At 38.0% G+C, this 15,120-nt stretch overlaps 2 protein-coding genes across 2 annotated transcripts; both read right to left on the bottom strand.

Annotated features, from left to right (window-relative positions):
- Window positions 1-103: 103 nt before the first annotated feature.
- LOC145499992 (C-reactive protein-like) lies at window positions 104-4,215 on the bottom strand. The gene is made up of 5 exons (XM_081479507.1): window positions 3,758-4,215; window positions 2,669-2,897; window positions 1,638-1,762; window positions 850-1,113; window positions 104-442 (listed from the first exon to the last, which is right to left on the bottom strand). Exons 1-5 carry the CDS (start codon window positions 3,849-3,851, stop codon window positions 183-185), a joined length of 972 nt encoding a protein of 323 aa, XP_081335633.1. The 5' UTR covers window positions 3,852-4,215; the 3' UTR covers window positions 104-182.
- Window positions 4,216-7,144: 2,929 nt separating this feature from the next.
- LOC145499933 (methylthioribose-1-phosphate isomerase-like) lies at window positions 7,145-12,735 on the bottom strand. Its single transcript, XM_081479447.1, has 3 exons — window positions 12,374-12,735; window positions 9,500-10,160; window positions 7,145-8,927 (listed from the first exon to the last, which is right to left on the bottom strand). The coding sequence occupies exons 1-3, from the start codon at window positions 12,503-12,505 to the stop codon at window positions 8,656-8,658; spliced, it is 1,065 nt and encodes a 354-aa protein (XP_081335573.1). The 5' UTR covers window positions 12,506-12,735; the 3' UTR covers window positions 7,145-8,655.
- Between the last annotated feature and the right edge of the window lie 2,385 nt (window positions 12,736-15,120).

Genomic DNA, 15,120 nt, shown 5'->3' with positions numbered 1-15,120 from the left:
AGTGAATTTTAACTAGACAAATTCTCACTTGTGCTAATAAAGCAACTTTTAATACAGCAAGTATTGCTAATCACTTGCACAAAAATGAATGTTAAGTGGGAAAAAAAATCTGACTTGCACCTGTAGCGGTAACATTACTATCTAACAAACTGAGCAGCCATGTGACTTAGCCTGTCACGCAATCAGTGCAGCGTCAGCATGGTGTGATACGTGACATCGTCATCAGCCATAAACACGAGATCACCAGGGAACTGTTTGTCTGTCGCTTTGTTCAGTTCACAAATGTACTGGTTATGTGACTGTTTTGACAAGTTAAATGATTGGCAGCTACAATTCCGCAGGCAGTACAAAGCGCATGTAAAGTCGTCCCGAACTGTAGTCTGGGTAATCTCGTGTCCCGTAAGTTTGAAGCTAGCTTGCCTAGTAAAGCTTGCATCGGCATCTGAAAAAAGTGGGAAAAACTGTCATCATGCTAACAAGCAAACGAATAATAGTAAGAGTCAATTGATAACATTTTCTTGTCGAGCTGACAAATTGTCAGAATTGTCAGAATTGTCAGCACACCAGAATTTCTTCAAGCTTACTTAACTTTTCCTATTACCCCTCTTTAAACATCGTGAAATTACTTTTTACAAACAGAAGACCCACAAATGAGGAGATAAGAAGCTAGTCAATTGTTTTTTTTTTTTGCATTTGGGGAATAAGGCCAAATTGGGGGATAAGCTCTCTTACTCGTCATCCTCTCTAGCTGGTTGCATGTTGAAAGAGAACAAGATGTTTACTGGAAAATGAATTATCGAACCTGTTAACTGTGCAAGAAAAATCAACGAGATAATCCGTTACACTTACACAAAGCACTGCACTCCGTTGATGAAGATACTATACTGACGTTGTTTCTAAGCATTGGGGCGATCACGTGTTCACACCAATACATGACATTTCCTCTGTTCAAGTCACAGCTGCGGTAGACCTTGTGTAAATCATCCTCAGTCAGGTATCTGTCCCATATGTTCAGGTTACTGAACCTTCCGCTCATGCGGTGAGTGATTTGGCCGATCGACTTAGTCCTCCTCGCACCAATTAGCAAGGTGCCGCCCCCTTTTAGGATTTTCTCTGCCGGTAACAAATACAGTACAGTTCATAACACACAAAGCGACTGGAAAGCTTATTTTCTCAAAGTCAACTTCTAAATGCTGGCAACATGGTGTTATCATTGTTTCAGTACGCGGAAATTTCTACACGTCCCCTAAAACTTCCGGCCCTATCCACATTTTTGCGATTAAAATTGAAGATGAATAATTGGCTTGCTGATTGATTGATTGACGTATTGATTGATCCACTGATTGATTGATTGATTGTAAGCTACTGATCACTGACGTTCATTTAAACAGTCACGTATACCATGGTTTCATGGAAAGACTTCGGGCACACCAGGACCTTGTACAGTTTCTGAGAACTGAAAACTACGACATGATAGGTCATGAAAGTACCGCTCCATAGCGATAGGGCACTAGATTTTTATCTAGACCGAGGATAGACTAAAAGGAACAAGGACCAAGTTTAGACTAAATTGGTTATCCATAATTTATCTTAGAGGGAATTAAATTCAAGTGTTAAATGCAGTATGTCTTTGTCACCTCGTCTAAAACTCCGCAAAGTGGTATGAACACCGTCAAAGTAGAAGCTAAAATTAGAAAATGTCTGGTCCAACAAGATGCATACGTGGTGCCATTTTTCGTCTTTAAGATCAAGCGTCGGGTACCTGATCATGAAATCACAGTTTAAAAAGTAAAAACCAGCCGTAAGGGGACAATGCCAAGGCAAAACAAAGCAAGACAAAACAAGGGAAGGTTCAAAGTAGGGTCTCTACTGTTACTACTATTGCAACAACAACAAAAACAACAATAGTTTTTTTTTGTACCTCTAATCAAAAGAAAATATTTATGTGTAATGTATTTCACGGAAAATAGGTAAGAGGATACCCAATTAATTATATGAAACTAAACTGGTTAGGTGCCCATTAAATAATACAATTATTAAAAAATAGCACTCTCTTTTGGGAGGGATGTATCAGTTTTGCAAGACATTGAGGCGATTTAACTTTGATAACTCCGCTAAGAGTTGTCATTTGTTTAATTTCATACAGATAGGTTCGTGTGCGATAAAGCCCCACAAAAGCATTACTTGTTATCCCAGTGGAGATGTGCAGGGATGCGAAAGAAAAAAAAATTAATTTATCGTCCTTGGACCTATGCACAAAACTAAAATTGTGGATAAGAGATAAGAAGATTGAGTTTTTATTGAAGTCCAGGAGAGTCGTGAGGCTGAATTATTGTCGAGCTTTCTTCTTTGCAGGGATACAGGAGGCTCATGGGTAAGAGGGATGAAGCTGCTGTCCGCTGACCAGCACTCCAAAGTCCTCGTCCTCCATTACGAAGGACACAGTCACTGAATTGATGATTTTTACAGTTCATATCTCAAAGTAGGTCGTATTAATGGTCTTGTCAAGTATTGATATGAGGCCAAAAAACGCAGCATGTAAGAAATCATATATTTTCACGCGGAGCGTGTCACCAAAAACGCTTGCCGTGTGCAACAAAGAACCGCGTGAAGACACACCACCACTTTTAACCTATATCCTCACAGTTTACCAGAACATTTTACTTACAATTGACCGTCGTCGTCCATGTAGATATTTATGGTCACTCCTTGAGTATCCAATAGGAACGCCTTTTCGTAAACAGAATTGGAATAAGACAACAAGGTCACTGTTGATCCAGAGGCATATATCAGCTGGACCCAAAAGCAAACCGAGAATGACGTCATATCCGGTATGGCAATATCTTCTGTTATTGCATAACCATCCGAATTTTTTGGAAAATAAAGGTCGAAAGATTCTGTGAAAATCGTAGAGAAACAATATTAAGTTACTGAGTGCTAAAGAACCTCATCACAATTAGCTGCACAAACTACAGTTAACAGAGGTGAATAGTATTGAAGCCCAGCAAACTTCAAAGGAGCAAACTAAGTCGACAAGATTTATGTTGGAAGGTTCACAATGGTGCACAATCTTTCGCTTTGTACCTATGCAGCACTGTGCATAAATCATGCAACCCGAAACGTTTCCATTGGTTAGTTCCTCACTCAATGGTAAATAAAAAAAAAACGAAAACAAAAACAAAAACATACAACAAAGAACTCTGACAACCATTCTCCTTTATAAAATAACTGAGCTACTACGCGCGCTCTCATTGGTCGATAGGTATGTTTAGATGAGAGTATGTAAACACGGTTGTGACGTTTTAGATTCGCGCGTATTTTTGAGAATTATTTTATAAAAGCAATAGTGCATTTTTTTCGTGTTTACATGGCCTCATCTAAACACTCTGGGGTTGGGAGAATTCTTGAAAGTTGTACAAACCCTCGACTACGTCTCGGGTTTGCATAACTGTCTCGAATTCTGCGAACCCTACTCGTGTTTAGATGAGGCTATGTAAACACGGAAAAAGTGTTCTATTGCTTAAATATAATTACGCACAAACCAGGCTTTAGATTTTCTAGAAGTTAGAAAATGATGCTTGAAACAACCCCAGAATTTCTTTAAGCCAAGAAAGTTCTGAAAGTGTAGTGACGCATGTTGTACGTCACCATATTTTTTTATTCCGTAATCATTTGTCTGCTTGTGAAGAAATTGTAAGTTTACGACTCTTTGGAAACATTCTGTGGTAGGACAACTCAACCTAACTGTCCATCTTACCTGAACCGCTGATCATAGATAGCGCAGCTGTGTCTATATTCAAGCCAATCACCAACAGGAACAGATACAGGGCTGACATCATCTTACCTAACATTCAGTCTGAGTGATACCAAATGCAAGTTATCATTACTAGGAAAATCAGATATTTCATTAGAACTTGGTCCATTAACACTCGTCAAAATTTGTGGCCCGAAATGTAGCAGTTCTCGTAAGCTTGTACTGATTCTATTTGTCGCCATAGCGTAGCAGCTATTATTGTTTCGGGGCTAGGGGGATTATTGTCTCTGTTGATTGATTCTTCTCTCAAAGGGTATCGAGCCATTCATGTGAGATCTTGGGAGAGCTGTTACCAGACCTTCTGTGGCATGAGCTGGATTAAAACTGTTACATGAACACACCATTTCTAAATTACATATTTGCCAGTATACTTGTGTAAATTAGAATACGCTATGGGATCAATATTACTAGCAGGGAACAGCAGCAAGATACAAGATATTCATGATAATTAAAACTAAAACTCAAAGCTGAATCTCTATTTATTCTGTCAATTGTATTCCGATTACAATTTTCAGAAAAATAAGAACCAAAAGAAACTGCCGTTCGCGGTGGGCAACTGGACATACCTTGGACAAGAAATTTTCAGCTTTTATAGAGAAGATTATAATTTTCTCTCGCTTTCATTTTCTCGTTAAAAAGAACGCAAATTTTTAGCAACGTTTCCATATATTTAAATATATGAAATTAATTAAAATAAATTTAATTTTGGGAAAATACACATCATTCATGGCTTTAAAAAAATCGAAATCTAGTGGCAAGTTTCAGTGTATACAAAACAAAATGAGTAAAAAACAACAAGCATTTTTTTACGGCTTACTATAGTTACATAAACTTAAATGATCGTTTTCCTATAGGAAGAGGAAAACTGCATGCTTGAAATCAATGAGCAAATACATCTATTTTGTTAATCCAATTCTAATTTTTCGTTTCGCAAATGACATCCACTGGACAGTTCTTTGGAAGAAAGGGGAAATTAAATTTGCTGAGAGAATTAATGAACCCGAACACGGATTGTTCAGATTATTTTTAAGCATCCTTAACTATGAAATCGAATCGAAGACTGCTTGCTTGAATTCTTGCTGCGCTGCGCTCGGACACTGTTACTGATTACACTTTTGAACTGACACCTTTCCTCGGGCACCCACTACGTTTACGCGCGAAGCATGGGCACTGTCATATAAAATAGATTCAACAAACTCTGGACCCTGGCAAAAGGAGCAAAATTGCTTTGTCGTAATTATAACACAGACGCGGTTGAAAAGCGCAAACAAACAAACAATTCATCATATAGCTTGTTATACCTTCCTCCAAGATGTAGGGGTAATTTTCGATGGAAAATATCGCTGTTGCCCTCTAATCTGAACTCAGTTAAAGGTTTAATTTCCTTTCATGGTAACCGGCTCACAGTGAAAGTCTCTTCCGCAGAAAACAACTTGAAACTCGTTTGTTCTGTTGAGTCAAGGATGTCTTTCCCAAACTGATAATAGTTATTGCAAGTACAGGAGCAGCCTGCCTTCTACGCATTGAGTATGTCAGTTAAATTAAACCATGAGGAAAGATGACCAAACATTACGTCAATCCTGTTAATAAAATGGCTCAAAAAAATCTACGCGATATGTCTTACAAAGTAAACACAGCCGGTCATTACAGGCGTAAAATCCGCTGCATTTGTTGAATAACCTAATATTTATCATGTTTTTTTTTCTTTGTCTTTAAATGCTAGGCAATTCTAAAAGTTTGTATCAGGTTGTGCTAAGTACAATCAATTTATTTCGTCGCGTTATAGCAGTCACAATAAAACTACTGGAGCACTAGGCGCTAGTATTACATTCTATTCCCGCGGCTATTATTTTTTCTTTTATGAAAATAGCAAATATAATTTAAAGTTAGATCATTGAAAGCATATCTGGTCCTGCCGGAAATTCTGTTGAGCATTGCCATATTCTTATTACGTCCTATCACTGCACTCACATTGCCGACTTTTCAATTCAGTCTTTCTGAAACTTAAATCGAAAAAGTCGTCATGCCGATCAAAGTAAGCGCGAGAAGAACGTCGAGAGAAGTTTTTTCTCCTCTGGCCGACGACTTGCTCTCCGCGCCAACTCACATCTGACAGAGAAATAGAAAAGAGAAAGCCTATGCGACAAGGGTGAATAACAGTATAAGGTGATACAGGACTTTATCTTTATAATACAATTACAACTAATTTTGTTTTCTCCTTATAAATTGTATTGAAAAAACAAAAACAAAAAAAAAAACAGACAAACAAACAAATACTCTTAGCTGTCCGACGTATTGCATAAAGTGAAACTATAGAACATTACTTAGATGTAAAGACAAGGCGAAAATTGAATCAAGCCCCTGTCACTGGATATCTACAGTGTGGGGGCACTACAGAAGCAAGTAAACTTTTATCTTTTGTTGCTGTCTGCTATACTCTGTTCTTATAATTGAGTTCACAGTTTGGGCGTCACAGGTGTAAAATTAAGAGAATTTCTCAAGTAAATGTCAAGATCTGTTTGTTAAATGTTCGCCGGCGTTGGCGTCCAATTTGAATCTTTACAATAAATGACTGAGACCTGAAGAGTATTTCCTGGCAGTTAGCAGCCTAAACATCAGTGTCATTCTCTTCGTCTCCACGTACGAAGGACTAATCAGATTCGAACACTCCCTCTAACGGGAATACGAAACTAAAAAAACAAGTCACTGTTTTCCGTGAAACCCCTTTAGTCTAGAGCTCTATACCTGTATTCGAAAAGTGCTGGCAAGTGCGAGCTGTGTAGACACCTTGTATTTTGTTCATGGATCGCGTTTTTCCAAGTTCCCCTCTCGTCCAACCGCACCTAGCCTTTGCCCACAGTTTTACGCAAGTGAGAACCGCATATATGGTACTCCACTAAACCTTACGGATTTTCTCTCTTAATTCTCGTCCCACAGAGTTGATCATTTCATTTGCATGTAACTATGGTTTCTATATACAGTTCACAAGCAAGACAAAACTCACTGATTAACATGTGCCTGTAAGTTTTTAACACTACCGAGCCTTCACGGTACATCGCCTCCAGTTAACATCAAGATTTACTGAATACACGGAGCAGCTCACTTTGTAGAAGCCTGGTGCGAGATTTCAGGGGAATAGCTCTTGCAGGGGAATACCATGTATCATCAAAAGGAGATTAATTTCATTTGCATTTGAAAAGACTCCACACACATTAGCCTCAGTTGCAAGCTAGTTCCAGTGATATGCTGGGAATACAAACATGGGAATACAAATATGGGCTATTAACAGGAAAAGAGTACACTGGACAAAATAACTAAACACTAGCAAAGTATTTCAATATGCATCACCATCACTGTTTATTTGCCACACCATAAATAAAACACATGTACATATACAATAACAACAAAAAAAATCAGACAGGGCGAGGAGACCATAAAAGTATTGAAAGTAAGTCATTGTCCTCATAAACTCAATTATTATACATTGATCTCACTATCTCTTTTCTGATTGGCCGAAAGCGTACAGTGAATTTTCGAAATCAGCGCCTGTGACGTCATAACTGCAGATCATACAATAATCATGTCAAGAACACTCAATGTCATGGGTAATCATGTCATGTATGACCGCGGTGCATGATTTCTAAGGGTAATCATGTCAAGTTCACGTGCTTTGTGTTGCTTGCTGTTAATGACGAAGCAAAAACACAACTTCCATTATTTTTTTCGTTCAATATATGATAAAACGATTATTACATTCGGTTTTTGTGATATCCAAAATAATCAAGGTCTTGCTAAGGGTTATCAACTTCAGCCTTTGGTTTTGGCTGATAATCCCTATCTCGACCTTGATTATTCTGTATATCACAACAACCTCATCCAATTATTGTTTATTATTATACATTGAACTCACTATCTCTTTTTTGATTGGCCAAAAGCGTACAGTGAATTTTCGAAATCAGTGCCTATCAGTATGACGCCATCTAGCTGCAGATTATACAATAATAGTGTCAAGGATACTCAAGGTCATGGGTATTTGTGTCATGTATGACCGCAGTGCATGATTTCTAAGGGTAATCATGTCAAGTTTGCACGCTTTGTGTTGCTTGCCATCAGTGAAGACCCAAAAACATGACCTCCATTTTTTTTTCCATTCAATGTATAATAAAACAATTATTAGATGTGGTTTTTGTGATATCCAGAATAATCAAGGTCTTGGTAAGAGTTATCGGCCTCAGCCTTTGGCTGATATCCCCTACCTTGACTTTGACTATTCTTGATATCACAAAAACCATCATCCAATAATTGGTTTATTATAAAAATAAATTAAATCAGATGAACATTCCTTGCATGTAAACAAACTACTGTGTGGAAAGATTGTGTAATTCAAGTGATATGGATTTTTCAACAAGCTAGAATTGATATCAAAATGACAAAAAATCACATAATTCTTACTGTCAAACCTAGTTAATGAAGAATTGTTACTGAAACTACATGTATCACACCAGAAACAATATCCCAAACTTGTTCTCAACTACCAAGACTGTGAGCAACCTCTGTCCAGCACAGGCATTTCTCAACATAACATGATGAGTCGCATAAGTGAGCAGGAAAGCCTCGTAATTAAATTAATAAGAACTGAGTACATGTAGATGCATTTCCATTTGTCTATTTTGGTAACATTGCAGACTTGTGAAAAACAGAGATTGCTTGTGGTCTGAAGCTGTATTGTCAGTGGACACCACTCTCATCAGGCATACCAGGTACTGTACTAGTAGTTGTGTTCCTGAGGTGTCTTGAGTCATTATTGTACAATTTGTTTTCTAATTACTTACATCACTTAGCTATTGACATTTCTCTTGTAACCCCATCTTAAGTTCAGAAGGTTTAAACACACCATATTCTGTAACAATGCCCCCTGTAATCAGTTCTGCTGGAGTGACATCGAAAGCTGGATTCCAGCAACCAATCGCAGGAGCTGCAATGCGAACTCCAGCTACAGTTGTCAGTTCTTCCGCTGGTCTCTCCTCAATCACAATGTCACTGCCCTTCTCCAGAGTCAAGTCTACAGTAGTGGATGGTGCGGCAATATAAAATGGAACCCCATGGTGTTTTGCTGGAAAGTTGGTCGCGAAAAGGCTGAAAATTAACTTCGAGTAATCATTGAAAACAAGTGGGGAGAGGCAATGCGAGAGTAAAACAACAAAGTGAGGGCTCAAACCCTGACCAATCAAACCAGAGTTCAGCTTCCATACCATTACACCACCATATCGCTGACTACCTTTGTAATATGACATTAAAAAGTGAAGTTTAGAGAAGCCTTCTGTTATTCTTAATAGCAACCTATTGCACACCAAAATCTGGCCACAGGTAATGGGTAGCTCTTTGTCTAAACAGCCAATCACTCAGCCATCAAAGTTTCAAGATGTATAATTTTTCTTTGTGACAAGATGAGGATAATCAGAGCCTTTGCTACTTCTTACTTTCAGAAACAGAAGACTAAAATTGTATGGCATCTCATTTGAACATTCAGATTGAAGTTTGATTGACACAATCTATTGGCCTCTTTAGCTTAATGGCTCATGTCAAATTCCAAAACTTGGAACCAACCAGAATTTATTGTGATGAGAATCATAAAATGTAACAGCATTAATAACAAATACATTATTATCTGTGTAATACACTTACCAGCTATAGCTATCTGATATGTTCCAACCTTATTTGCTGTGTCACCATTGGCAACCACTCTGTCAGCACCCACAACAACTGCATGTATTCCTTTTGTTTTCATGAGCACTGATACCATTGAGTCTGCTACTAAAGTAGCAGGAATCTTGTCAGAAACTAGCTCATATGCTGTTAATCTTGATCCTTGGTTGTACGGCCTGGTTTCAGTGCAGAACACATGATCAAGATGATTTTGTTCTGATAAGCTTCTGATTACCCCTAAAGCAGTTCCATAGCCAGCTGTTGCTAGTGAGCCAGTGTTACAGTGAGTGAGGACCTTCAGCTTATCAACACCTACTTGTTGCAACACATGTGCTGCTCCAAACCTCCCGATAGCTTTGTTATCACTTATATCTTTTGCCAGCATCCCTTCAATTTCTTTAATCAATTCCATCTTGACAGTTTCAGTATCCTTTGCTTTTAATGATAAATCCTTGACAAATGATATCAGATGCTTGGAGGCTTCCATAATGTTCACAGCTGTCGGTCTTGCCTTCATAAGATACTGTAATTTCTCTGTTACAAAGTTTTCCAGTTCCTCTGTAGAACTAAATGACCTTGGCAGAATCTCTATCGCTAAACTCAATGAGCCAACAATTGCAATTGCAGGAGCTCCACGAACCTACAGGTAGAACAATAACACTTCTCATGAGGAACACAATCAAAAAGTGCAATTCTAATACACTGAATGCCATATTCATTAAAGCCTTTATTCTCACCATTTCATTGATATTACATGTATGAGGACAAACGTTCAGTGTACAATATACACACTGTTTATGGAACCACCAAATGTTTGCACGGATTATTGAACTGGCCTGTTCTCTCAAGATGGTTGGATGCTGGCCAAGTTCTGGGTTTTTTTGTATGTTTATGGACTGAAAACAAGAATATCAAGCTAATATCCAGCCTTCTTGACCAAACAAACTTGGTCCATAAAGGTTTATGAATTCATATAGAACACCATTTTCTTGTGGTAAACAGTGGGTTATACTGAGTATTAGCAAGATAGCACCACCACCAACCACCAGAACAAGAATTGGGTCATCTTGTCCACTCCTGAAGCGTGCCAGCTACAGTATTCTAATAGTCTATTATATATTACGTCCTCACACACTCACAACCCAAGGAGGTGAGAAGGTGGAAGGAGTTCTTATTTAATATGCAAAGCAGAAAGCAGTCGCATTATTCAGTGTGCAAACTAATTTAAAAATCTTAGTATGTAACAACACCCTTAAACCTAAAACAGAAAATGAAAAGAAAAGCAAGAAGAAAACATACTTAAATCGAACATTCAATTCACTAGCCTGCATAGGAAGCATTCCAATATGATCTAAGAGGTTTCCACATTCTGGCTCCATAAAATTGGGATGAGAGTAAAAAAAAGAGGAGGGCGGGGGGGGGGGGGGGGGGGCAAATTAATATTCCTCCTTTCTCCTCCTATAATAATTATCATTATTGCTTGATCAAAATTTTCCTATGGCCAGAATATGAAACTCTTTGTTCCCATGGGAATGCTTCCTACGCACACCATCAATTCACTTTTCACAACTTATGCCTTCTGGCCAACACAATGCAATTTTAATGGGAGTGTCCTGATTAGTCTGCCTCCGGGCTGACTAGAAGTTTTAGACACTTAAATAAAGTTTGTTGATTGATTGATTGAATGTTAATCAATTTATGATAAATTCAGAAGATACAAAATGTAACCTAAAGACATGCAACTTATATAAAGTACATGTACAGCAAATCTATCTTATTAAAGTTCTAAAGAACTTGCCAAACCAAAGCCATCTTTACTGATCATGATCAGCATTTGTTCAACATAATATCAATAACAAACTTTTCTTCATGATCAGTAAGTTCCTTATAGCTCTGTTCTAAATCCACTGGTATACACTCTTTGTTACAAGCATTGTCTCTTGACAACAGAGAGTAGCAAGAGCTTTTTCTTCTTGGAATATATGGCTCAACCACAGTTTTCACTGATCGTCTTACATGGCTTACAAACTTTTTGTCCTCTCGAACAGAATGGGGAGGTACACCTGTGTTAACCATCTCTGGAATTAACTGAGATAGTATAGAGTCTCCAACAAAGTTTTCTGAATTTTTTCTTTGCTCCTCAGTAGCATTGTTACATGTCAAAAAGTGATGTCTGCTTTTACCTGGCTTGTTGTTGCTCACACTTCCACTTTCATTGCTTGGAGTACAAACTGGCCTTTTGAATTTTGATTCAACTTCAGAAGAAGATTTTTGTCCCCTGAACCCAGAGGATACAAACAACCTTGGTTGATACACAGCAAAATAACTTCCTCGAAGTTTACGTGGAATTGCACAAGTCTGTTTGTAACTCCTTGCTTTGCACATGAATAACAAAATGTTTGAGAGCTTTTTGGACAAATAATTTATTGCTCGAACCCATAACTAAATATAGTTATTACCAGTTGCTACCGAGTTGAATTTCAATTAGTATTATATTCTGATACGTGGAGGATATTTCTGTAACTAGTTTCGTAAGCCCAAGAGCACTGCAGTAGCAATTTATGAACCGAAACGTTTTGGAACGTACCAAAAACGTTTCAAAACGTTCCTAAGTTCTGCAAACGTCAGCAGGGTGACACGTGGAACAATGAAATTTGTTTTTTATTTATATGCCTCTGCACATTAAATAGTAGCAAAAGCAGTTAAACCTTTTTAAGTTCTATGTCAGCTAACTCCGGCATTTATTTGAAAATCACAGAAGACGCTAGCGCTATTCTAACAAATTTAAGCTTAAGCTTAATTATTCAGCAAGGCGCCGCGGGTAGTATTAAGCTAACTTCGCGCTTCGCTTACCTTCATTGTCTTTATCGCTTGCCAGCCATCTTCGACGCCTCTTATTTCCTCGTAAACTGACTTGTGAGGCAGGACAAGTTGGTTTAAGATTTCAAGATGTCCACGTTGGTACTTTATCGCTAAAAGTGACATTGTTAGCAAAAAACAGTAGAAAGAGTTTGTTGGCGTACGACTGCCGTTGCCTCGATTTGATGATGACGCGTGTTAATTTAACCCCTCCCTGGAGATAAAATCAGATCTCTTCTTGGCCTCCCGAAAAGTTATAGCACCCGGAACCCAAGCGCTTTTTCTTTTCTTTCTTTCTTTTTTCTTTTCTTTTTTTTTTTTTTTTTTTTTCACATATTGGTCAGGAGCTCATTATCATTGATTAGCTCCTGTATTGGTAACATCAACAGAGGTTCCCTTCATAAAAGAAGTTTCAGGCGTATACACCTCTCTATTTTTAGATACAGCATAATTAGTGGAGGGGACCCTCCACTAACTATGGATGCAGATAAGAGATTAACCAAAAGTGGCTTTGCGGGCCCGAAAAGTTCCCGGGACTTTCGAGAAACGGGCCCCAGGCTTAGTCCCATGCACTGGCGCCCTTTTGTTTTCGTCCAGTCCCTTAGTTTCCCAAACTGTTAGAAGACAACAAGGGACTATGATTATAGATCATAGTCTCAGTCTTGAAGTCAAATAAAAGTCCTCAAATTAATGTCCCGGACCGTTGCATTCGCTGCTTTCCGGGAGCCGTTCATAGAGTCGTTATTGTAAGACTGGAAAAACGCGTATCATTTGTCTACATGTGGAGTACACACACTACTTTGTAGAAAATAAAAGTGTTCTAAATCAAATGCCGCCAAAGAAATCACCCTTTGTACAATTTATATCTGTATACAACAAGTTGTTGTGTGATCACGTTCATTTCATCTGGTTGTATGATATACCGACTCTTTTCAAGCGTTACATAGTACAAAGGGAAGCGCTTGATGCAGTTGCAATCTCAGTTTTAAAAAGCAATTTCAAATTAAATCCGAAAAAAGGATTTTGGGGCTTCAACGGGATTCGCACCCGTGAAACCCGAGTAGAAAGACAGTGCTTTTAATACAGTTCCTTGAGAGAAGTATCAGATCTCATTCACTTCTTTCTCGATAACAATTCAAGTTACCATCTATTACCCTTATTTTTTAAATTATTTATGATGTTCTGGCCTTGTAAATACACTAGAAGTTGTTAATGATTCTTGGGTGGAAAAACAGCAGCTTTCATACGGCCCTTAAGGTCACAGAAAGGGAAACCAGTGCGGAAATAATCCTTCAAATCCAAGGTTAAAAGCAGTTAATGGTTACCTAATGTTGGTCAGTATATAACCGATTATTCAGGTCAGTTTAAGCCACTAAATGTTGTCTCATGATAGATAGAAACTTTATTAAGAATGTCATCAACCACCTAGCTGGGGAAAAACTCCCCTACTAATACGGGGACATAACAAAAACGAGTTAAATTAGAAGAAAATACCTAAAAACAAAAAAAAACAAAAACAAAAAAAAAACCTATAGCTATTTACAACAGTAAAATTTAAATCCAAGTTAAAATATGTTATGAGACTATGTACAGTGGATTTTATAATCCAATAATACATACTTCAAAAAAATTCTTTAGGAGGAGCAGAGCGGACAGCCTCTGCAGCCATCATCTAATAATGCATCAAGATTGTTGAGATTTCTGATGTTCGTCTTAAAAGTGCTGAGAGATGTGGCCTCTCTTATGCTCTTTGGTAATTTTGACCACAATTTGGGTCCTAGATATCTGATCGAGTGCTTACCATATTTCACCGAGTTAAACCTTGGATACTCTTTAAGATCTATAGTGAAGATGTCGATAACGTCACCTAACCAAACAAATCGAGGAGTTTGTTACAGTTATGATTAAAACGATGAAGGCCATCTGAAATCCATTTTGCCGGATGAAGGCGTGATAAAGAGCGATGCTTCTAAAGTTACGATCGTTTGGACTAATCATAATTTTTTCTTTCCGGTAAATGTTTGCTTTTTTTATTGCTCAATGATCTCGTTTTGTTTTCTTGCAACTCAAGCATGAATAAATTTGTGTCTTCCCATTAGCTGAATTAATACAACACATTTTTTCTAGAACATTTTACTGTTGTCAGCTCAGTGACTTGGCCTTTGAATGGCAGCGAAACTGGAGGTGACTTGTTTGTTTCAAATGAAAACAAGGCCACCTCACTGTTTTTGTTGTGTAAATCTAGTTGTTGTTATGCTAACTAGTTGGCGTTTAAATAAGAAAGGCGTAATATTTGATATTGATTCAACAAATAGAAAAGACACGGCATAAGTTGCAATCACGATACGTACAGTAGGCAAGTTCACTGTTGTTTTAACCTGTTTAGGATTATTTTAACGCTCAGCCACAGCTACTGTTATCAGTCTAGCTTGCTGGCTGGTTTGCACAGTCTGGTTGTTACCAATATTATATGTACCATGTACCAAACCTCCGCCGGTTTCTTGATTGTCAAACCGTTCAGCCATTTGCTGCTGCCCGGTTCTTTCAGAAGTGTTTCAGAAGCGGTAAACTGACTGTAACAGACAAAAGGTGACAGCTCAAACCATTTAGCGAATAAGAAAACAATAGGCCATTTTACGGTTGTGTGCACAGTCACCCGGCCTATAAATGTAAGTGAGGCGGTGACCTAATGCTCTTCTATTCTTATATACATTAATTGTTTTTTTCTTGTTCTCATGGTC

Source organism: Orbicella franksi, chromosome 10 (genome assembly GCF_964199315.1).
Source record: "Orbicella franksi chromosome 10, jaOrbFran1.1, whole genome shotgun sequence".
Classification (NCBI taxonomy): Eukaryota; Metazoa; Cnidaria; class Anthozoa; order Scleractinia; family Merulinidae; genus Orbicella; species Orbicella franksi.
Note: the sequence above shows the minus strand (reverse complement) of the source record. Positions and strands in the feature narration are given on the sequence as shown.

Coding starts and splice junctions, on each gene's coding strand:
- LOC145499933 (XM_081479447.1), bottom strand. CDS start 12,505: ATGTCACTTTTAGCGATAAAGTACCAACGTGGACATCTTGAAATCTTA. Junction 10,161..12,373: donor AAGCGATAAAGACAATGAAG/GTAAGCGAAGCG, acceptor TTCTACCTGTAG/GTTCGTGGAGCTCCTGCAAT. Junction 8,928..9,499: donor ATATCAGATAGCTATAGCTG/GTAAGTGTATTA, acceptor CCAACTTTCCAG/CAAAACACCATGGGGTTCCA.
- LOC145499992 (XM_081479507.1), bottom strand. CDS start 3,851: ATGTTAGGTAAGATGATGTCAGCCCTGTATCTGTTCCTGTTGGTGATT. Junction 2,898..3,757: donor ATCTATGATCAGCGGTTCAG/GTAAGATGGACA, acceptor CGATTTTCACAG/AATCTTTCGACCTTTATTTT. Junction 443..849: donor AACGGAGTGCAGTGCTTTGT/GTAAGTGTAACG, acceptor CACTTTTTTCAG/ATGCCGATGCAAGCTTTACT.